Source organism: Marmota monax, unplaced genomic scaffold (assembly GCF_021218885.2).
Source record: "Marmota monax isolate L192 unplaced genomic scaffold, Marmota_monax_Labrador192_F-V1.1 WCK01_AAM20220418_F8-fsc00026, whole genome shotgun sequence".
In the NCBI taxonomy this organism is placed as follows: domain Eukaryota; kingdom Metazoa; phylum Chordata; class Mammalia; order Rodentia; family Sciuridae; genus Marmota; species Marmota monax.
Genome location: NW_026693108.1, coordinates 2,125,962 through 2,147,823, shown reverse-complemented (window position 1 = coordinate 2,147,823; position 21,862 = coordinate 2,125,962). Strand labels below are relative to the sequence as shown.

Sequence of the window (21,862 nt, the reverse complement as noted above, 5' to 3'; positions counted from 1 at the left end):
AGTGGGCCAGTTGTGCTTCCCCAGGGTTTTAAGGAGGGAATAATATGATCAGCTGCATGTTTAGAAAACAACATGTAGAAAATTGTATGGGATTGTCTGCAGAGAGCTGTTGATACCTGGGGTTAGGGTGGAGCAGGTATGCCAAAGAGATGATGATAGAATTGAGAGGGGTTCCAGGAACCAAGTTCACAGGGCTTGTGGTGGGTTGACTTGGGAAAGGCCTTTGGAGCCACCCCCAAGTCTCTGACTGCACAGCAGGAGAGGCGCAGGGTCACCTCTGAGCGAATCCTGCATGTGGCCTGGGCTAGTGCATGGAGATCGTGAATGGGTTCCATGACTTGAAGCGTGGTTGTGTGGAGCTTTGAGAGCCTGGAGGACACCTGGACTATATTATACACCGGGGAATCACAGTGCAGAGCTGTGACCTGAAGCTGTAGGAGTGCTGAGATTTCTCACCAGGAGTTGTGGTGCTACTGTGCGAAGGTCAGACTCAGCTGGGGGAACTTGGAAATGAATAACCTAGCAGTGCCCACGGTCCCAGGAGACTTAAGAGGGGTGGCCAATGGGCTTAGTTAGTAGAGGGCACCATGACAGGAGGTGGGGAGGAGGTTGACTGGTGTGCTGCCAGAGTCTGCGTGTGTGCCACTGAAGACCTGCCAGTGCTGGCTGAGCTGGGGGGAGGGAAGGCCCACTCATGATTGGTCTAGGGCAGTGGGCACAGCTGGACGGGCCTGGGAAAACCTGGATATAGGGCCACCCTCATTACTGGTCACCTCAGTCAGGGCCCATGAGTTAGTACAGAAGAGAGGGTCTTTGGAAAGGGAGAGATTTGAGCTTGCGGGTTTGTGGGGACTGGAAAGTGCTGGAAACAGAGCTGTGGGGTGAGACAGCGGCTGAGCCCACAGATGCAGCTGAGGCTAGGCGCATGAAAACCCGGCACAGGTGTGTGGAGGAGCAGCAATGGGTGAGCAACTTCACTGTAACCTTTGTTAAGAGGATGTGGATGTCAGGCATGCTTTTCTGGATAAAGGAGACTCTAGAAAACTGTCCTTTCCACTAGTTTCAGGGAAATATTCGTAGCATATTTTTGTTCATTTCCCATGTTTTGAAATGTGCTTCTTTCCTTCTCAGTGGATGAGTCCATTGGTTTGGGTTAAATAAGTGTTGTACTGAGCACGAGAAGCCATCACCCTAAGAACTTCTGAGACCTTCATCCTTATCTTTTGAATGCATTAATGCTGGGTGTTTCATCTTTCCCCTTTGGCTTATCTGACAATCAGCGGGATTTTAGGTAAGGATGGTGACATTGCCAAAAACTAACTGCTCTCTGTGTGTTTCTGCCTTGCATTGGTGGCTGTTCAATTTGAGCATGTGCAGATACAGAGCTGGTCTCCACCCTCAGAGCTGCTAAGCTAGGGTGGAGAAGCTGTATCCCTCTGAGGTATGAGGGACTGCTGATGCTGCTGGTCCAGGGGACCAAAATTGAGAACCATGACCCAGACCACTGTGAGTCACCTGGCAGTACTGCAGGTGGGGCCCAGCTGTGTTCCCAGGGGATCTTCCACAGGTGGCCCTTACATCTGGTGCGTTTCCCAGCCAGTGCCTTCTCACTTCAGGCAGTACAGCACCTGAGATCTGCCTCCCTGTGGGTCTGCAGTATTCAAACATGGTGCAGAAAGACTGGAGAAAAAAGTCCCACTTAAGTTGGAAGGGGACTCGGAATTTACCTGAAAAGTTGGGATCCCCATCTGCACAGAAGTTTTCTTCTAAAACGGAAGAGAAACATGATCTTTGTTGAGAGACCAAGCTCAGGAGGTTTGGGCAAGGTCTGGTGAAATGAAGCTTAGCTAGAGGCGTCAAGGCACTTGAAACACTCGGGTCAGGGCTAGGAGCAGCTGCGGGAATGAGGCGGACCCTGAGCTACTGTAGGTGTCTTTAATACTGGGGTTTTCCAGGAAAGTGTATGGTTTAACCCTGTGACTTGGCTATGGGGTCTGGGAGCAGCCCCAGGGAGGAACCTCAGGGAAGAGTCCTCAGGGGCAGCCCCAAGGAGGAACCCCAGGGAGCAGCCCTGCAGCCAGTTCCTATCATTGCTCCCTAAGGACAGGTTTCATTTCATGGCGTTCAGCTGGCTGCCACTCCTGACACTGCCTCTAAGGGATGCAGAGTTCGTTCATCCACCAGGCTACCATGGTTCCCTGAAATCTGAAATAGCCATTGGGATTTGCACTGTCCTTCCAGTCAACCCCAAGACATGCTGTGGAAGTCACTCCAATTGCTGCTTTCTGTTCACTTGCCAATTGAGAATCCATGTTTTACTCATAGTCGGAGAAAACATCGATATTTTTGACAATTTCCAGCCCCAAGACTGGATGCAGGAGAAAACACTAGATCAGGCAGGGGAAGGCTGGTGGGCACGGGAACTCCCTTGCCAGAGGTCGCTGAGGCCCTGCTAGCCGTGTTTCTCCCCCATGGGTGGTGCTGGAGCTGTCCACAGAGGGGCCCAGCAGGCACCATAACGTGGCTTGGAGAGGGGATGTTGATGAGAACATAGACCCCCTCAGCAAAGAAACAACGGTAAAGAAGAACCCAGTGGAAGTTATAGAAGTGAAGGACAGAGTCACCCGAGTGACACTCACTGTGTGGGCCAGAAACAGTGGAGAGGACAGAGGAAATGGCATGAATGTGCTCAGCACCAGTGGAGAACTCAGGCCTGAGAAACCTGAGGAAAATGCAGCAAGTTGCTGGGCTGTGCCCTCCCCCGAAGGGCCCTTGGCAGCACGTCTGTCAGCAACGGCATGTATGCCGTGTGGGTCCTGTTCACCACTTCCCTCTGTGTGTCCGTTTCTCCCCCCTTCCCTGTGCCTGTTTCTTTTTCTGTGTGTCTGTCTCTCCCTAGCTCTTTCTGAATTTCCCGCTGTCTCTCAACTCTGAAATACCAGAATCACATGAGGTCTAGAGCCCCCTTGTGAAACTTAAGAAACAAATATAATGCAGGCTTGTGAACACACAGACATTAGGGATGCCTGCATGAAATGTGAATGACGGAAGTGAGCCAGGCTCGAGGGAGCAGGCCAGCTGGTTGTGGAGACCCAGCCCAGAGCCAGTGGTTTTCCTCAGTGACAGAGACGAGAGCTGTAACCAGAGCTCCTCTGTGCAGCCCTTGATGGCCTGATGCCCTGATGCCCACACAGAGAAAGCTGAGCCCTGGCCTTGCATGTGGGCAGTCCTGGGAGAGCTGGGCAGCAGGTGGGCAGCAGGTGGGCAGCTGGCCTCCGGCAGGGTGGTATGACGGGGTGTATGTATGTATGTCATGATGGGAAGGGGTTAAGGTCTAAAAGCAAAATGAGTCTTTGATTTCTCCATCATTTTTCTTATAGTGATTGTATTTCCAAGTTTTAGGATAGTTCCGTCTCATGTCTTCCATCCCCAGCAGTGTGCAGTCATGTGCTTGCTGTTTTCACCAACAAGACTGCATTCATGACAGTGGTTCCATAGGCGATATCATGGAGTGACATGGTGGCAGTCTTGATTTGTGCAAGTACACTCTGATGTGCACACCATGACAGAATCACTGAGTGACATGTTTCAGGCCATATCCAGTGACTGTATGTCACATTTTGGTTCTAAATGCCACAGCATTCATTCATTCACTTTTGGTAGGTTTAATCAAGTGATGTATGGTACTTAAGAGTGCCCTAGGCACATGCCCTTACTTTATTGACTCATTGAACAAATAACCCATCAGGAGCCAGATGGGCCATCATGAGATATATTTGTTCAGACCAGTCCTCTGCTTGCAGAGAACAGCTATATGGTGTAGGGGAAAATCCGGTAAATGCATCACTTAGGCACATTGGATAGCATCTTCCCCAGTGGAAGAAAAGCAGCATGGGGTAGGGTCATGAAGCAACTAGGGTGGCATTGCAGCTGTTTGTCAGGTCATTGGCTTGGGGTTTCTGAGATGTGTCATTTGTACACACTTGATGATGATCACAGCAAAGCGGGGAGAGTGTTTCAGCAGAGGGGATCACTAGAGCAAAGGTCCCGAGGCAGGAGTCACTGGCAAGTCCAGGAAGAGCAGAGCCAGTGTGAGTGAGCAATAGCTGGTAATAGTCAAGGAGGGAGCAAGGGGGTGGGCTGTGTAGGCCACTATAGGGGCTTTTGATTATTATCATGCAGCTTTTTAAAAAGACCCATTTTTGGTTTCTAGAAGCATTGAGCAGAAAAAGAGTCCCCATATTCTCTCCCTCCATCCCCAGCTCTCCTGATTATTAACATCTGGTGTGAATGACATACCTGTTAGAACTGGTTGAGTAATACTGACTTATTATCAGCATCTAGTTTTCTGCTGCTACAACAGTACCATGGACTGGTGGAAGGACAAACACTGAAATTTATTTGCTCAGGTTGCTGGAGGCTTGCAAGTCCAAGGTCAAGGGACCACATCTGCTAAGGACCTTCATGCTGCATCACAACATGGCAGAAGGGCAAACACACCCTCAAGAGACAGAGGGCAAATCAGGCCAAATTGATGCTTTTTATTAGGAACCCATTCCTGTGATAATGACAAGAATCAGTGCACGAAGGCAGAGCCCCCATGACCACACACCTGCTTAACAGTCCTGCCTCCCAACAGCGGCAGTGGCAGTGGCAGTGCATTTTCATCATGAGCATTGGAGTGGACATTCCGATCACAGCAATGAACTGAAGCCCACGGTTCCTATGATAGTTCATCTTGTACATTGCTTGGTCGTGATAAATGTACAATGACATATCCACTTTATAGTATTGTATAGCACAGTGTCACTGCCCTAAAATCCTCCGGCCCCTTACGCTCCCTCCCTTCAGCCCTAGACAACTACTGATCTGTCTCCACAGCTTTGTCTTTTCCAGAATGTTATATATTTGAAATCATATAGTTTTTCCCACTGGCTTCTTTCAATATACATTTAAGGTTCCTCCATCTTTTCATAGTTTGATGGTGCACTTCTTCTTCTTTTTTTTTTAATCATTGAATAACATGTTGTTTGATATACCATTATTTGTTTATCCATTCATATCCTGGTAAATTCCAAGATTATGAGTAAAGCTGATAAAGACATCTGCTTACAGATTTTGTGTGGACCTAAGTTCTTAAAAAACTTATTTGGGGGGCTGTGGCTGTGGCTCAGCAGTAGTGCACTTGCCTGGCATGTGTGAGGCACTGGGTTCTATTCTCAGCACCGCATATAAATAAATAAAATAAAAATCTATCAACAACTAGAAGAATGTTTTTAAAAAAACTCATTTGGGTAAATACCAAGGGGCACAATTGCAGGCTTGTATGATAAAGACTACATTTAGCTTATAAGAAACCACCAATTGCCTTCCAATTGGCTGTACCATTTCGTATTTCTGCGGGCATGAATGTGAATTCTTGTTGCTCCACATCCTCACCAGCATTTGGTGTTGTCGGTGTTCTGGATTCTGTTCATTTAAATCTGTGTGTAGTGATACTGTGCTTTAACCTTCATCCCCCTGGTGATGTATAACAGGGAGCATCTTTTCACATGTTTACTTGTGCTATGGTTTGGGAAAGTGTCCCTCAAAGGCCCATGTGTTGAAGGCTTGGTCCCAGCCTATGGTGCTACTGGGAGATGGTATAGCCTTTTAACAGGTGGGGTCCTAGTGGGAGGAAGTCGAGTCACTGGGGCATGTCCTTGAAGTGGGTATTATGATCCTTGCCCTTTCTGCCACATGGTCCTGCCTTGCCACAGGCCTCAAAGTAATAAGAGCCAAATGACCATGGACTGAAACCTCTCAACCATGAGCCAAAGTAAATCCTTCCTCTTTATAAACTGATTTACTTCAGGTATTTGTTTCAGTAACAGAAAGCTGACTAACACACTTGGCGTCTACGAGTCTTCTTTGTTGTCTCTTCAGGTCTTTTGCCCTTTTTTTTTTTGGTGGTACTGGGGATTGAATCCAGGACTGCTCTACCACAAAACCATACCCCCAAATCTTTTTATTTTTTGAGACAGAGTCTTGCTACATGTTGAGGCTGGCCTTGAACTTGTGATTCTCCTGACTCAGCCTCCAAAGTTGCTGGCATTACAGGTGTGTATTGCCAAGCCTGGCTTCTTTTGCCCATTAATTTTTTTCCTTATTGTTAATTTTTAAGAATTCTTTATATTTAGGATACAAGTCTTTGGCTGTGTGTTTTGCAGATCCTTCTTTTACCAGTCTGTGGTTTGTCTTCTCATTCTCACAGGAATTGGCTTTTTCTCTGCATGAAAAAGTGTGGAACTTTGAAGGGTTTTGGGCAGAGAAGTGATGTGACTTCTGATTTGATGTATAAGCAAGCAGTGAGATACCTCAGTTATATGAACAGACTTCTTGTGTATATACTGGCAGCCTTATCTTCAACTAATGAAGGTTGTTTGTCTAAGTGGTTTTTAAAAATTTTATTTCCTCAAGTATGACTGCTGCGCATCTTATTGAAACTGTGCTCTATTTACTCAGGTCACATTCTGCCAATAACTTGAGTGTTGGGTGGCAATGAAGTTTCCTATCAGCTTTTGGCCACTTATTGATAATATGAAAGTCCCATTGGCTCTGAATTTTTTCCTGCAGGTTTTTTTTTATTTTTTCCTTAACCTCCTGCAAGCACCCTGGGCTAGTGCTGTTCTGCACCCTCCTCCTGGCTCTTGGCTATCCTCGCTAGGGCAAGGCTTACCTGCTATTTATAGAGATGTGCTTAGCCCTGGTGTCCTCTGCTGTTCCCAACCCCTTAGTTGTTTCTTCCCTAGCGAAGGCCTCCGTTTTGCTTCACTGGATCCTCCGCACAATGTGCCAGTGCTCTCTGCACTCCTTCAGTGACCTCTCAAACATGGACCAAAATGGAACTCTTCCCAAGTGGTCATGTCCCATCTTCTGTAATATGGCTCTGAGGCTTCTCCTTGCCATAAATGCAGCTTCTTGAGCAGTTTAAAAAGCACAGATAGGTTCTTCAGCTGGGAAGAATTGGAACAAAGGCTACTGCCTGGAGTGCCCAGTCACAGATGGTGTCACTGTGTGTGCAGGGGTGTGTGGGAGAGTCCTCAGAAGTGAATCTGAGTAGCAGTCAAACCAAATGGGAAATGGCAGGGCAGCCATCAGCAGTCCTGAGACATCTGAGAACAAAATTTAAATGTGGAATGCCATCAGGGACTGCTGGAGAAGGGATGTTCCCTTGTTCCAGTAACAGAAAGCTGACTAACACACTTGGCATCTACGAGTCTTCTTTGTTGTCTCTTCAGGTCTTTTGCCCTTTTTTTTTGGTGGTACTGGGGATTGAATCCAGGACTGCTCTACCACCAACCCATACCCCCAAATCTTTTTATTTTTTGAGACAGAGTCTCAAACAGCATGTGTGTGAGGTATGCCTGGTCAGTGGGGATGCATGTGCTCACAAGGTGGGCCTCCCTGCACCTAGGGTGCTCACACTGTTGCCACCAGCACACACGGTAAGGACCCACTCTTCCATCGAAGGCCACAGGCCTTCTCCACGTATTCTTCAACAGTGGGTCTTCAGAAATGGAACCATCAGCTATTCTGAGATGGGATCAGGAGACAAAATCAACACCGAGGGAACAGAAGCCAAGTAGAATGGAGCCCAGGCAGCAAGTAATGAGTGGCTCAGATTCACAAAATGCTGTGCTGTAACTCCTGGGCTGTTTTTGTTAAGTTACAAGCATGACTGACATAGGAGGGTGACTGTGCCGTGATGAACAGGCAGAACTTTGAAGACAATCTCTGGCCACAAGACTTTGTCTGAGTTCTTATGAATTTCTAATGTTCTTTGTGTTCCTGAGTCGGGATCCTGCCATGCCTTCTGTCGGCTGAGCCGCTGCCCAATGTCGGCATCCCCAAGGGGCTGACCTCCAACCGTGGCAGCACCTCTGCCTTTCCAGTTTGCTTTCACTTGCCACCTAACGTGCAGCTCCCTGTGTTTATCTAGCATTACTGGGAAAACCTACAGCTTGTGGACAGATTTATTCTAGGTTATGTGATGGGTGCTTTATCCTTCAACATTTTCTTATCCATGTTTGGCATTGGCATGAATTTGGGACAGTTGCCACCAGCTCTGAAGGACTTCACATGCTTTTGGAGTCTGTGGGAACCAAGCCTCAGGGGATAGGAGTTAATTTAAGCAATGCAGCCTTGGTCATCTCCTCCATGTGTCACGTCTCTGGCATATCTGACTCTACATATTTGTAAATCTGGCCAGTTTTAAACTAGTGGAAAAAATTTTGTTCCTCCCTATGTGACTAGCACTCCATATAGGAGCTGGGTTTTGGGGTATGTTGAAGAAAGCAAGCAAAAGAAAGTGCACATTATTAAAAGTTTAATTGTCTTTCAGCAAACTACTGGGTAGTAGGCTATATACTTTTGAGAAGTAGTTTACTTATCTGATATTTAGCAACCAAATCTTTTAATTTTCTGCCTGATGCTTCATTTCTTTTCCAATGGATTTGGAAGACCTGTCCAGTGGATGGATGGCCAAGTGGGCTCCTTTCACTTGTGTTTCACTCCACTTCACAGCATGTCCTATGGAATAATAGGCAGAGAGCACAATGAAGAAAAGGAGACTGCAGTAGCCTAACTAGAATAAAGCAGTGACTACCATGTAATTGAATATTAGACAAGCCATTAAATGCTAAGTAGGCTTTTAAAGGTAAATTTAGGATTTCAAACCCAGCACTGCATTTTGGTAACCTAGAGATTTTACTTTAACGTAACCTAGAGATTGTATAGAGTTGTTGGTCCATTTTGTGGAAGCACTGCAGTCCATTTAATCTGCTTTCTAAATGGTTTCCTATCTTTGGAATTACATGCTACTCTATTTTCAGTTGCCACCAGGAAGCTCTGCAAGTTAGGGTCGCAGCAGAAAATAGATGGCCCCAAAACAGAGGCTGGAGTGAGTAATGAGACCATGTATGAAGTGAGGGCAGGGACAAGTAGAACCCTGAGATGGGGCAGTTTCCTGGAAGCCATTATGCCCCTAAATGTGCAGGGACTGGTGGGGAGAAGCAGGAAACTACCAGAGCTAGGAAAGCTGTAGCTGCAGGAGGGGCTTCCTAACGGGAGCTGTTGTCAGTAGAGGAACATGGTTGGCTTTCTGGGTGGAGGCTCTGATGTGCAGTGTTTGTGGATCTCTGAGGTATAAACACTTCCATTGTGGCTGATTTCAAGCTGCAAGGTGATGTTACTGAAAGCAGAGTAGGGGTGAGACACAGCCAGCTCTGTGAACCTATACCAGCACACAGCCAGTGCCACTTAGCAGGAGGTGCCCCTCCTTCCCAGCCATGGTCTCCTAATGGCTGAAACCCAAGGCCACAGTGCAGGGAGCCTGGGTTATGTGGCCCTCCAAGGGCAGCCTCCCAGAGCAGAGTGCACTAATGACGTATGCAGCATGTCATTCTGAGCAGTCATGTCACCACTAAGTAACAGACCAACCTGAAGTGTTTTCTATTACCTTTCCACTTGAAGGTTATCTCAATTGCTCTGTGATAAGTGACTTTGGTGTTGCATGTTGGTTAGGTTACTTGGTTGACTATTTAACAAGAGGTGCCTGTGGGTTGCCACTAGAGAGCAGATGTCTAATGGGGAGTTGAACTGTGCCCAAGTAGGTCATCATGTGATAGGTGCCACAGCCAGGATGCAGGTTCTCAAAGCAGTTGATTCTCTTCAGCTGGTTGATGAGGCTGTTGATGACAAAGACCTGGGGACCTTTGTTCTGTGGTAAGGAAGTTGTTATTCTAGTGGGAGAAACACCACTTTCTTACTTTCAGTTGGCATATACCACTAGTTCTTGAAGTCTGGTCCTGGTATCATTAGCATCTCCCATGAACTTGGAAGAAATTCAGATTCTTGGGTTCCACCTAAAGCTGTTCCTCCAGTTGATTCTGATGTTATTCCACACCAGTGGTTCTCAAATCCCACTGGAGATTGGAAGCAGGTGGGGGATTTCACACACACAAGACTGCAGTGAGAGCCACTGGGAACCAGGGCTGGTGGGGAGTTAGATGGAACTCTGTGGTTCTGTTGTCTTCATTATGGTTGCTAAGGCAGCACCAGGCCTGCTCATTCATTTACCTTGCTGATGCTGCCTGCCTTACTTCTCAAGCAGTTTGTCTTTAAACTATTTGGTACAGGTGATTGAGTCCAGGGACACTTTCCACGGAGCAACATACCTAGCCCCTTGTTATTTTGAGACACTGTCTTACTACGTTGCTTAGGGCTTCGCTAAGTTGCTGAGGCTTGCCTTGAATTTGTGATCCTCTTGCCCCAGCCTCCTGAGCTGCTGGGATTGCAGGTGTGTGCCACTGTGCCTGGCTCTCACTCTTTTTAAACACTTTCCAAGTCTGACTGGAAGAAGACAGCTGCCTTAATTGGCGCTTTGCAGTGACTCTGGGTGGAGTTGACTGTCCCTGGGCAGCTGTTGAACGCAGAAGGCAGCTGCAAAGGTTTCTAGAATTTGATCCTAGCATTGCCTTGAGATTATGTGGCCAATTTTCACGCAAGACACACCATTCCTCAAATATTAAGCATAATTTTATATTTCTAGGGGAAACTGCAATTGTTTGGAAAGCAGTCTTGGTCTGATTAGTTTTTAATGAAAAAACCTGGAGTTTATTATCAATGGAGAGTTTGGGACAGAACTTCTGGGAAGTTGGGCAGAGTTGGTGGTCACTTGAGTCCTAGAGGTACATGGAGGACAGCCCTTCCTTTCAGTTGTGAAGGCTTTGCCAATGGTGTGAATGGTCTTATGTGGCATTTTGTGGATGAGTTTCCATCACTTTTGGGCAAATACTTGCTGGAATTTAGGGTTTAAGTTTAACTTGGCAAGAAACTGCCAGTTCTTCAGGTAAAACAGTATGCTGTCAAGTCATGAATGAGAGTTCCAACTGTTTTCAGTCTTACCAAGAATGGATATTGTCTGCATTTTCCACATGCCCCATTCTGGTGGGTGTGTAATTTTAGCTGTGATTTTAATTTGCATTTCTGGGATAACTAATAATGTGCTCCCTGCACATCTTCTTTGATAAAGGACAGGACTTCTACCTGTCTTGTTCTGTATCATAATATTCCACTGTTTTTCAATGTAGTTTTACTCATGAATTAAGGTGCCCTTGACTAGGTACCTTTCTTGAACACTCCATAGACTTCTAATATGTCACACTTTGACAGGGTCTTGCTATGAGCTCAACTCATGAGCTCAAGTGAAGTCCTACCTTAGCCTCCTAACTAGATAACAGATGCACACCATCATGCCCAGCTTAAAATGTCACATGTTTGAATATGCAGTTCCACCAGCTTTTTCATCTACCAGGCTCGAGATCACATTTGGTGCTGGATAAGCCTCTAGCCCCACCCTGTCAGTAGTACTTCTGTGGTTCCAAGTGTGCCTCTGTGTGGCTGCACCTGCACCTGCATGTGTATTCTTGCCTCACTGAGGTCAGAGACCTTGTCTCACTCTGCTTTGCATTCCTAGTGCTTGTAACATGATCTGCTATGGAGTCAGGGCTCAAGAAATATTGCTGATAATTTGTAATACATTTGATTCTCCCAACATCTCAATGAGAAAGCCTGTTAGCCTCATTTCTTAAGGTGGAGAATAGGTATTATAAAATTATCTATTATACTTAGGTTTCACTGGGTATTTTTTTTTAAGGGTAAGGATCCAGAGGGGTCACATGACTTGTCCTAGATGACATATTAGAGAGCCAGGCACTACTTATTTACTATAAAGTTTGAATCTTTAATACAAGTTTTCCAAACAGGTTTGTTCTTTGAAGTAGCAAGCTATATGCACCCAGATCTGCATACAGGAAGACTTTAAGAGCTTTGTGGGCACTGCATGGTTTCCAGGGAGTCAATTTCCAGACCCTTGGCCTGCATATACTTATCTGCAGCTGACTGGTGTGAGATGGTGCCTGTGGTGTTGCCTCCTCTTCATAATAGCCTTCTCTCACTTTGCACAAAAAGGCAGACCTTTCACCCACTTGATGTCCTCTTAAGGTGTGGTGCTGCAAGATGGAAAACCTGAAGGCCACGTAACAAAGGGATAACTAGACATATCCAGGGTTCTGAGGTGTCAGTGACGGTTTTGCAACTCTAGGGTCTCCACTACTTAGTTTTCACATAAACTGAAGGAGACTCTAGTCAAGTTATTAAATAATGATTTAAAAACATTTATGATAGGTCATATCTGGATTTTGGCCATGCAATTCAGAAAGCTTCAGCTTTATTTTATTTTTAGGTGTTGGAGAATGAACTCATATGCTAATAAGCATGCATTCTGTGTGGGCAGTGTGCTCACCACTGAGCTACACCCGAGCTCCTAATTCAGAAGGCTTCAATGAATTAAGTTACATCACAAAATTACTTTCATATCCATGTGCTTATCTTTGTGAACAAAATTTCTCATGTGTGTAAAAAAGCCCCAGTCAGGAAAGCACTGATGTTAGACTACATCTCATTCTAGCAGAAAAGTGATAATTGTCCATGGGCAAATGAGTTAATTAAAAGAGGAAGCCCCATATTTCTCACTAAGATACACATTTCCAATTGTTTTGCTTTTTATATTTAATAATTATCAAAAACTATAGTATATCATTTCTATCATTTGTGTACTCATGATAGTTAAGTCAGAAGAAATATCTTAACAATGAGGTCCTTTCAGCTGAAAAATCTTAAGTGTAGAATAAATTCTTGTTACTGTGGTAGCTCTGTTCCATAGTTATCTCAATCACTGTATTCTCCATGACTGAGACATTGCTTCTAGGGGAGACACAGGATTACGTTTGTCTAAGAGTCTGGTGACAATACTTTGTCAATCAATCAATACATGATCTTGTTTTATGTTTTGTTTAAAGATGGCTAATATTTATTACAAACAGCTGTAGAGAGGATTTCTTTATAATGAACACAGTTTCAATTACAGCATATATAATATGCTCTACCATGGCTGTACTAGTTGAACTCTTCCACTGAGTCATATATACACACCATACATATACAGAATGCTCATAAAGACAGTAAGCAAAGCACTGTGAACACATACTATATGAAATGCAAATGAAGTTCTGAAAAAAGCACTGAGCAAGTTAGGCATTTAAAATTGTATAAAAATGTTAACAGTTTACTGTAGATGGAACTGCAGGAGGTGTGGTTTAACCCCAAGACCTTGGCTTGCCTGTGAAGACCAAATGGTGGACTGGTGGAACTTACCTGGAGAGAGGAAACGTCAAGGAGATGGGATGTTGTGATCCAGCAGTTCTATCTTTTGCATCTTTCCCTCTAAAATTGGCTAGAAAAACTGCTTCAGCTTTGTTTGCCTGTTTTCTCCTCAAATCTTTAAGCATTTCTGAATAAGGGACAAATGCAGTGGAGGTGAGGCGCTTAAATGTGAGACTGCGTTCAAGCATAGGGTCACATTCTTCCATGTCATTGAAAATTTTTTCCAGGGCAGAATTCCACTCTGATATTTTGGCTGCTGTAAGAGGAATAATTCTTGGAGTCATGGGCTGGCTGACATCACTATCTTGACTTTCATCACTGATTCTGATACCATGTTTTGCCATCTCATCCAGATCTTTGTTGGTGGGTTCTACTGCCTTCTCTGCCAAAATTTCCTCCACATCTTCTTCCCTCATGTCATTGAAACCCTTTCCACTTATTTGTTGTGCGGTACACATTATGTTTTTGACATGTTATGTTTTTTATATTTTCTGTAACACCTTCAAAAGTTTTCACACAATTTGGCCAAACACTTTCCCAGCAGTTATTGATAATAGTCTGTTTGATGTTATCCCAAGCTGTGACAACATAATCAATAACATTGCGGATAGTCACTGATTTCCAGTAATCTAACATGGTGGCTTCTTGGTTGGCAGCAAGTGTCTCACAAGCTTTACTGTACAGCTCTCTCATGTACTGTGCCTTGAAAGCTTTTATTATGCCTTGATTGAGGGGCTGGATGAGAGATGTAGTATTTGGGGGCATGAAAAGAACTTCCACATTGGGGTGGGCATTTTCTAGTTCTTCATGGCAATGAACTGGGGCATTATCCAAAATTAATAAAACCCTAAAGGCAAAGTTTTTGCTCTGGAGATAGCATTCTACTTCTGGGACAAAGCAGTTGTGGAACCAATCCCAGAATATTTCAGATGCCATCCATGCTTTTTGGTTCCATCTCCAGTGGAGTGGCATACAGTTCAAATTCTTCCCTTTAAGTGCACCATTAGGGGCTTGCATTTAAAGTTGCCCTTAGCATTGGTGCATAGCAGCAAGGTTGTATGATCTTTGAGTATTTTAGAATCAGGATCCTGGGAAGTTTTTTGCATCACGTAAGTTCATTTGCCAACAATCTTGTAAAACAAGCCAATCACATCGGCATTGAAAACGTGCTCTTCAACATAACCCTTTTCATGTATAACACTGAACGGTACTTTTTAAATTCTTCTGCGGCTTCCTGGTGTGCAGAACCATCCTCGACTGCAAGTTTAAAGTTTTTCATGCTGTATCGTCTTTTGAAACATGCAAGCCAGCCTGCACTAGCTGAGAATGATTTAACATGTTCCTGACCCTGGGTTACGTGACTGTAAATTTTTTTGGCTTTCAGCCTCACAACAATGCTTTCCACTATACTTTTTTTGTTGATCATCATCTCATGAATCCACAAATTTAGCTGCTTTTCCATGGCTTCGTCACGTACTACAGATGTTACTTTAGCGCTCTCTGGAGCAGCCTCACTCACAGACCTGCAAATATCTTCTTCCTTTTTCTGGATGTATCGTATTGTTGACTCATTAACATTGAACTCACGGCCAACAGCACTATAACTCATGCCCAAACGGAGCTTTCCTAGCACATGAATTTTTTCTGTAAGACACATCACAACTTTCTTACGCTTAGGAATGCTAGGCAGCACTTTAGCACTACTCTTGGAGGCCATTTAAAACAGCAAAATCACCAAACGAAGGTACAAAAATCAAAAAACGTTTCCTAGACTGTGTAAAGGATATTGTTTATAGTGTAAAGGATATTGTTTATAGTTACATATTGTTTATAGAGAACTAACAAGAAAGCAGAGCTTGGCCTTCTTCAAGTCCCACTGGGACATGCACACAAATTGATTAGAGTTTCTCACTGCTCTGCACTTGTCCATAAATGCCTGAGAATGTGCCATGAGTATCTGTTTTGTGATTACATATGTATGGGTGTCTTGCAAAAAAGATGCCGTGATCAGTAAGGCTTTAAAGCATAAAGATACATTAGCATACAGTTCTGTGGGATGAATAGAATAGGAATGACTTAAAGGAGAAAATGATGTTTGCCTTTGAAAGAAGAGTTTTTTTTCATAAATTTCTTAAGATGGAGAATGGGTATCATATCTCTACTGTATTTAAGATTCCATTGGGTATTTTTTTAAAAAGGTATAACCTGAATTTTAAAATGCTGTTATCAGAATGTCGGAAATTATATCCTTTCCAAATATTTAAAATGATGGCAAGAAAATTCAGATATCAACTACACATGTGGTGTATATTCCTAGAAAATTCTTCCAGGGTAGAGAGAAGCACAGTGCATGAGGTGGCGGCTTTGGTTTTGGTGTTCTACTCTTTTCACTTTTACTGACAAAAATAAATCTGTTCAGCGTGGAGGGAAACGTGTTAGCCTTGTCTCTAGGGCTTTTCAAACCTCACTTCCTCTCTTATGGCATCGATGAACACCCTGGTTTTGATTGGTAATTTTAAAAGATCCAGGACTCCTGAGCAGCCCGATGGAGTGAGTGCCGTGATTTCTCCCCACAGGGCAGCGGCTCCACACGCTGCAAGTCTGGACGATGTGTGGGTGTAAATAGCAACGCTCGGTTCTGACGCAGTTCAGAACGGAAAGGATCTGATTTAAAAATGACCCTTGGGTCTAAAAACGAGCCGCCGCCGGGACGTCTCGGGCTCCCCCGCGGTGCTGGTCGCAGGTTTCCCGGCCCGGGTCGGCCGGGCGCCGTCTCCGCTCGGCGCCCCGCAGCGGCCACCGCTCCGCGGGCGTCTCGGCGCCGCCGGGCGGTGGCCTAGGCGGCTGTTGGGGCTAATCGCCCACGAAGCGCACGGCCTGCATTCGGGAAAGAGGACATCGCACTTTAGCCCAACGCGCCTATTACCTTGCTAACCGTTTCAAGTTAGGCAGGAGACTAAAATCGCACTCTCCATGAACCCAGGTGAGAAAGCAGGGGCATCGGGGATGCTCGGCCGCCGCGGCCGTTCTCCCGGCTCCCTCCGGGCGGGCGGCAGGGGAGCAGGCGCTGGGGACCGGCCGAGAGCGGCGGCGCGGCGAGCAAGGACCCGGCGCCGGCCGGAAGAGGCCCCTGCGGCGGCGGGGCGCGGTCTGATGGCGTCACTACCGGCGCCGGCCCACTTCCGGGTGAGGGCAGGGACGGAGATTGGTGCCTCCCGCAGGAAGGAAAGAGGGTGAGCGGAGCGGCGGCCGGGAGGCTCGGGGCCGCGCGGCCCGCCCGCCGCCGCGCTCAGCGCCCGCGCTGTGTGTTGCAGGTCTACCCGGAGCCGCGGAGCGAGAGTGAGTGCCTGAGCAACATCCGCGAGTTCCTGCGTGCCTGCGGGGCCTCCCTGCGCCTGGAGGTGAGCGCGGCGCCGGGCGGGGCGGGGCCGGGCGTCGGGAGAGGCGGGACGCGAGGTCCACGGGGCGCGGGAGGTCGGGGTGGAACCGGGAGGATGGGGGGTGAGGGCTCGTGAGGGTCTGGAATGTGGAGTGTCCCGAGGATCAGGGATGGGGGTCGTGAGGGCCCCAGGCGGGCGCGGGAGGGTCGGGGATGGGCATGGCTCGTGAATGGGGGTGGTGAGGGCCCACGGTGGCCGCGGGGCGGTCGGCGATGGGCGTCGTGAGGGAAGGGGACGGGGGTCTGAAGGGTCGGGGTGCGCGCGGCAGGGCCGACTGCGGGGCCGTGGGGGCCTGGTGTCAGGGCTGGGAGGACCAGGGTGGGGGCGTGAGGGGCGGGCACGGGGACCGTGAGGTCACGCTCGCGGATGAAAGCCAGAGGTCAGCGTCCAGCGATGGGGGTCCATGAGAGTCGGGGTCGGAGACGGGGTTCGTGAATGGCGGGACTCGGGTGGGCCTGGAGGGTCGCCCGTCCGGGTGCTTGTGGGAAGGCCGGGTGCGGGCTTCGTGAGGTTGGGGGCCAGCGACGGTGTCCGGAAGGTCATCGTCGCCCGTGGCGGGGGGGATGCTGCCTGTAGCGCCCAGCTTTGTCCTCCCGCCTGCGGGCGACGTGGAGTTCTGGGCACCTGCCGGGGCTGAGCTCTTGGTTGAGGGATTGTCTAGGACCCACGTCCACGTGTGGCTTGGTTCTCAGCAGTGTCTGGCAAGGCTGGGCTGAAATGAAGCGGACCTCAAACCCTGCTGGCCTCGCTCTTTTCTCTGCCTTTTCTTTCTCAGGCCAGTCATTAAGTGGTTTTACTGGATTCCTGATATTTCATGTTTAAGTTAGACAACTCTCATGGACCTGGGTTTGGGTTTCAAAACGTGATTTGGGGGAGCAAGCCTCTTGCATAAGATCCAGAAATCTAGCTTGGCCTTCCTTGGGAGCAGCAGGTTGATATAATTGCTGTCCTTTTTGCTACTTACCATGCTTAGGTTTGTTTTTTATCTGAGAAATGAGGTAGGTTAACACAAGCTCCCAGATATCAGCACATGTATGAAAACATATCTGATTACCAAACAGATGATTTTCTTTCCTGAAAGTCTCTTATAGTAGGTTTCTGGGGGAAAAAATGTAGAAGCCATGAATTAATTTTCTTAATTGAAATTAGACACATAGGAATTTATGGGGATTAAAGTATTTATTTATTTATTTGGCGCTGAGGATCGAACCCAGTGCCTCAGGCATGGGAGGCAAGCGCTCAACCACTGAGCTACAAACCCCAGCCCCAAAGTACTACTGTTTTTGTTAATGATTGTAAAAAATGTATTTTACCTTTGATGTGGGTAGGAAATATTACAAATAAGTGAAATAAGTGAGAAGTACTTCGGGGAGATCTCAAAAATCCCCATGGCTCTTTAAGAGGGAGAAAGACATTGTTTGAATAGATCTTCCCATTCTTGTATCTGCCTTGTCTTTCATGGTTAAATTTCCTTATTAGGTTGTGATAACATGGTTTGTTAGTGGCAGTTTTTACTTTACTTTGACCTTTGCTGTAACATTTTATTATCCTCTTCAGACTACTGTTTTGTGTGTGTTACCATATTTTAAAACCTGCTTGCTTATTGAGATCATAACTTCAATATGAGACTTAAAGGAAGTTGAATGTTAAACCCTCATTTTAATTTCCCAAAGGTTCCTGTTGATATGTGATGTGGTGCCTGTTTTTAATTTTTATTTTTTTAAATATTTTTTTAGTTGTTGATGGACCTGTATTTTATTTATTTGTATGTGGTGCTGAGAATTGAACTCAGTGCGTCACACATGCTAGGCAAGCGCATTACCATTGAGCCACCACCCCAGCCCTGGTACCTGTTTTTTTTTTTTTTTTTTTTTTAGTTTAGTTTAGTTCTCGGTGGACACAACATCTTTGTTTGTATGTGGTGCTGAGGATCAAACCCAGGCCGCTCGCATGCCAGGCGAGCGCGCTACCGCTTGAGCCACATCCCCAGCCCTGGTACCTGTTTTTAATGTTACAAATGTATATAAAGGGGCTGTAGAAGAATTTGTTAACTGATATGTCCCAGTCACCTGCAGCAATGTTTGGCATAGAATAGGCCTTTGATAGGTATTTGTTATTGATCAAATAAGCTTGACATTGATAGCAATAGCTTTCTTTTTAAATGAAAAAGTCAATCGACTTATTTTGTCTCTTCCAGTCAATTTAAAGTTCAGCAGAGGCAATACTAACATTCTTTCAAATTCAATATATTACGCTTAAAACTCCTAGTTACCTGAGATAATAAAAGCAAAAACAGTAAAAAGCACATGAAAAATTGTGTAATTGCGATGATGTTTTGGAAGTTCTCAAAGAAGGAACTCTGTCTAGCTCCAACTTGGGCTTCCCATTCTTGAGGAGATAGGCATGTTCTAAGAGGTCCTGTCTCCCATACAGAGCAGTACTTAGGAGAGCAGGGCTCTATGATCTTGACATGTGTTCTAGGATTTACACTTTCCATTTCTACCAAATTTTGAAGGGTGAGAGACTGAAAACATATACAAAATAAAGTATATATACTTTTTGTCCTAATTAATATCAGGGTCCTTTTCAGGAGTTATTTTAGTCTGAATTGTAATTGGACTATTTTTTGTATGTATATTTTCTAGTTTATTGCCAATTTAAACTTGCCTAATAATTTCTTGAAAAGAGAATTTCACTGAAAGTGATTGTTGCTAGATCAGTTTCTTTAATGCATAAACATGTTAATTAGCTGAAAAATATCAGATGTCCTCCAATGGGTTGTTCTGATTATGAAAGGAGTTTTATAATTTAAAGGAATATTGTGCAGTTTGCATTTATTGTTAAACTCGGAGAAGTAGTGTACATTTTAAGATGAAAAAATTTTGTATTTGTATTTTTTTTTTAAATTTTAAAGTTGGGCAATTCTGTGCTAGAAAGCAATGCATACAACTTAGTTGACCTCATTATTTTCTTATAACTTTTTATTTGCTACTTAGCTTGTCTTTTTTGAAACTTAACTGGACACAGCAATGCCAGTTTCCTTCCATTTGTATTTTAAAAAAACAACCAAAATGATGATGATGAGTTAGAGTTTATGAAGTGACTAAGGCCAGTCAAGCAAATCGTAGATCATTTCTTCACATCAAGAGAAATCTGGAGTAGAATCTGTTTTCCAAGGTTTTGCTGTGTTACTTCCTGGACTCTTACTCAGTGTTGCAGCCATGAGGCTGTGTGTGCTTCAAATGATCACAGAGCATTCGCCGCTACCGTTTTCTCGTGATATAGTGTTCTGTAGTTAAGCATCTGTAATTTACTGAGGCAGGTGAGCTGTAACTGTCAGAAGCAGAGGCTGCCTTCCCAGGAAAGCTGAATTTGGTTAAAACAGCATATGTGTAGCATGTTTGTCTGTTTTTCATTCCAAGACCCAAAGTTAAGAACATATGATTCCATTTGATTATATGGTGGATTATTAACTTATGCCCAAACCAGTGTAATCTCAAGGATATTATCAGCAAAGTATTATGTAATATAATATAGCTGTTATATTATATATTATTTTGGTTGTTGAAGAAAAATGTCTGCTTTTCTCACTAGTTATATTCATACATTCAGAGATAGTGTAATACCGTTTTTTACTTATTGATTTTGAAAAGTTGACAGGAAAGATGGATGTTCGCATTGTTATAAATGCAGTATTTCAGTTTATTGACTTTTCAAGCTACTCAAAAGTTCAAATTGTAGTTACGAAGTGAGAGCTGAACTTGACTTGTACTGACTCCCTCACCCCTCCAGTTTTCTTGGCACTGTTCTCTGCCCAGCTGGGTTAGGCCATCCTGAAAGGCAAGAGGTGATTGGTTGCCTCAGCAAGGGGACTCTTGGCAGATAATTTAATGTTGCCCAAGCTTTTCTGCTTAAGAACTGATTATGGATTCCCATACAATGTTACCACGATTGCTTTGGAAAAGAAAATACTTCAGGTAAAACTTAGGGTTGTCAAGAAGAAATATAGGGAATCTGTCAAATGCAAGTGGGCCTTTTCTGGAATTGGCGTGTTTGACCTGGTAGGATGCTAACCCTCTCTCATTGACCTCTCCACCTACTTGGCACACTACCTAATACTCAAGTTACCTGTTGCTTTAGGATTTTTTTAAACTATATTTTTAGTTCTAGATGGACACAATATCTTTATTTATTTATTTTTATGTGGTACTGAATCCAGTGCCTCACCCATGCGAGGCAGGTGCTCTACCGCTGAGCTACAGCCCAGCCCTGGGATTTTTTTTTTTTTTTTTAATCAATTTAACTGTTCTTGTAGATCAGTGGAAGTAATTCAAAGTTACAGATGGTTTAGAATAAATTTGTTCTTTTCTCACCCTTATTCTTGGGAAATTTTGCTTAGTTTTTTGATCTTAGATTAGTATGAAATGTAGACCAGCTATTATATAAAGTTTGCTTTACAACTAGCTTCTTACTATTAAAAAAAATGTATACATACACATATATTTTATTTTTTAAATTTATATATGGCTACGTGTATTTATGAGTACAGTGTGATGTTGTATGTGAATGCATGTAGAATAATTAAATTAAGTTAATCATATATTCATTGTCATATACTTATTTCTTTGTGGTGAGAATGTTTAAAATTTCTTTTAGCAGTCCTGACATATAGCAGTAATGCATATTTATTAACTGTAGTCATCATATTGTGCAGTAGTAGGTCACTAGAACTTATTCCTCCTCACTGAAACTTTGTACTCTTTGACCAGCATCTCCTCTTTCACCTAGCCTTTAACAGCCCCTAGTAACTGCCAGTTCTTCTCCTGAGTTAGACTCTTTTAGGTTTTACATGTAAGTGATATCATGCAGTGTCTTTCTGTGCCTGGCTTATTTGCTTAGTATGATGTCCTTTAGGTTCATCCATGTAGTTGCAAATGGCAGAATTTCCTCCTTTTTTGAGACCGGATAGTATTTTATTGTATATATGTATCATATTTTCTTTCTCTATCCATTGATGCATATTTAGGTTATTTCTGTGTCTTGGCTTTTGTGAATGATGCAGCAGTGTACGTGTGAGTGCAGGTGTCTCTTCAACATACTGATTTCATTTCCTTTGGATATATACACAGTAGTAGGATGGCTGTATCATATGGTAA

At 44.7% G+C, this 21,862-nt stretch overlaps 1 protein-coding gene and 1 long non-coding RNA gene across 8 annotated transcripts in view; one reads left to right on the top strand and one right to left on the bottom strand.

Moving 5' to 3' along the window:
- The window catches only part of Arhgef7 (Rho guanine nucleotide exchange factor 7), a 128,230-nt gene that overhangs the window by 12,980 nt on the left and 93,388 nt on the right, over positions 1-21,862 (top strand). For 4 of the 7 annotated variants that reach the window (XR_009227824.1, XR_009227825.1, XM_046454764.2 and 1 more), the window contains exon 2: positions 16,581-16,667. The exons of 2 other annotated variants lie outside the window; for them this stretch is intronic. Coding sequence is in view for 2 of the 5 variants with exons in the window: in XM_046454764.2 (XP_046310720.1) it covers positions 16,581-16,667 (87 nt within the window). In the remaining 3 variants the exon portion in view is untranslated. Of the gene's footprint in view, positions 1-16,444; positions 16,500-16,580; positions 16,668-21,862 lie in introns of those variants that run through there. One more of the 7 variants, XM_058582721.1, reaches the window with a different exon arrangement.
- On the bottom strand, positions 8,354-16,456 carry LOC124099617 (uncharacterized). The gene is made up of 2 exons (XR_006854016.1): positions 13,258-16,456; positions 8,354-8,571 (listed from the first exon to the last, which is right to left on the bottom strand). It is a non-coding gene; the product is annotated as an uncharacterized LOC124099617 (long non-coding RNA).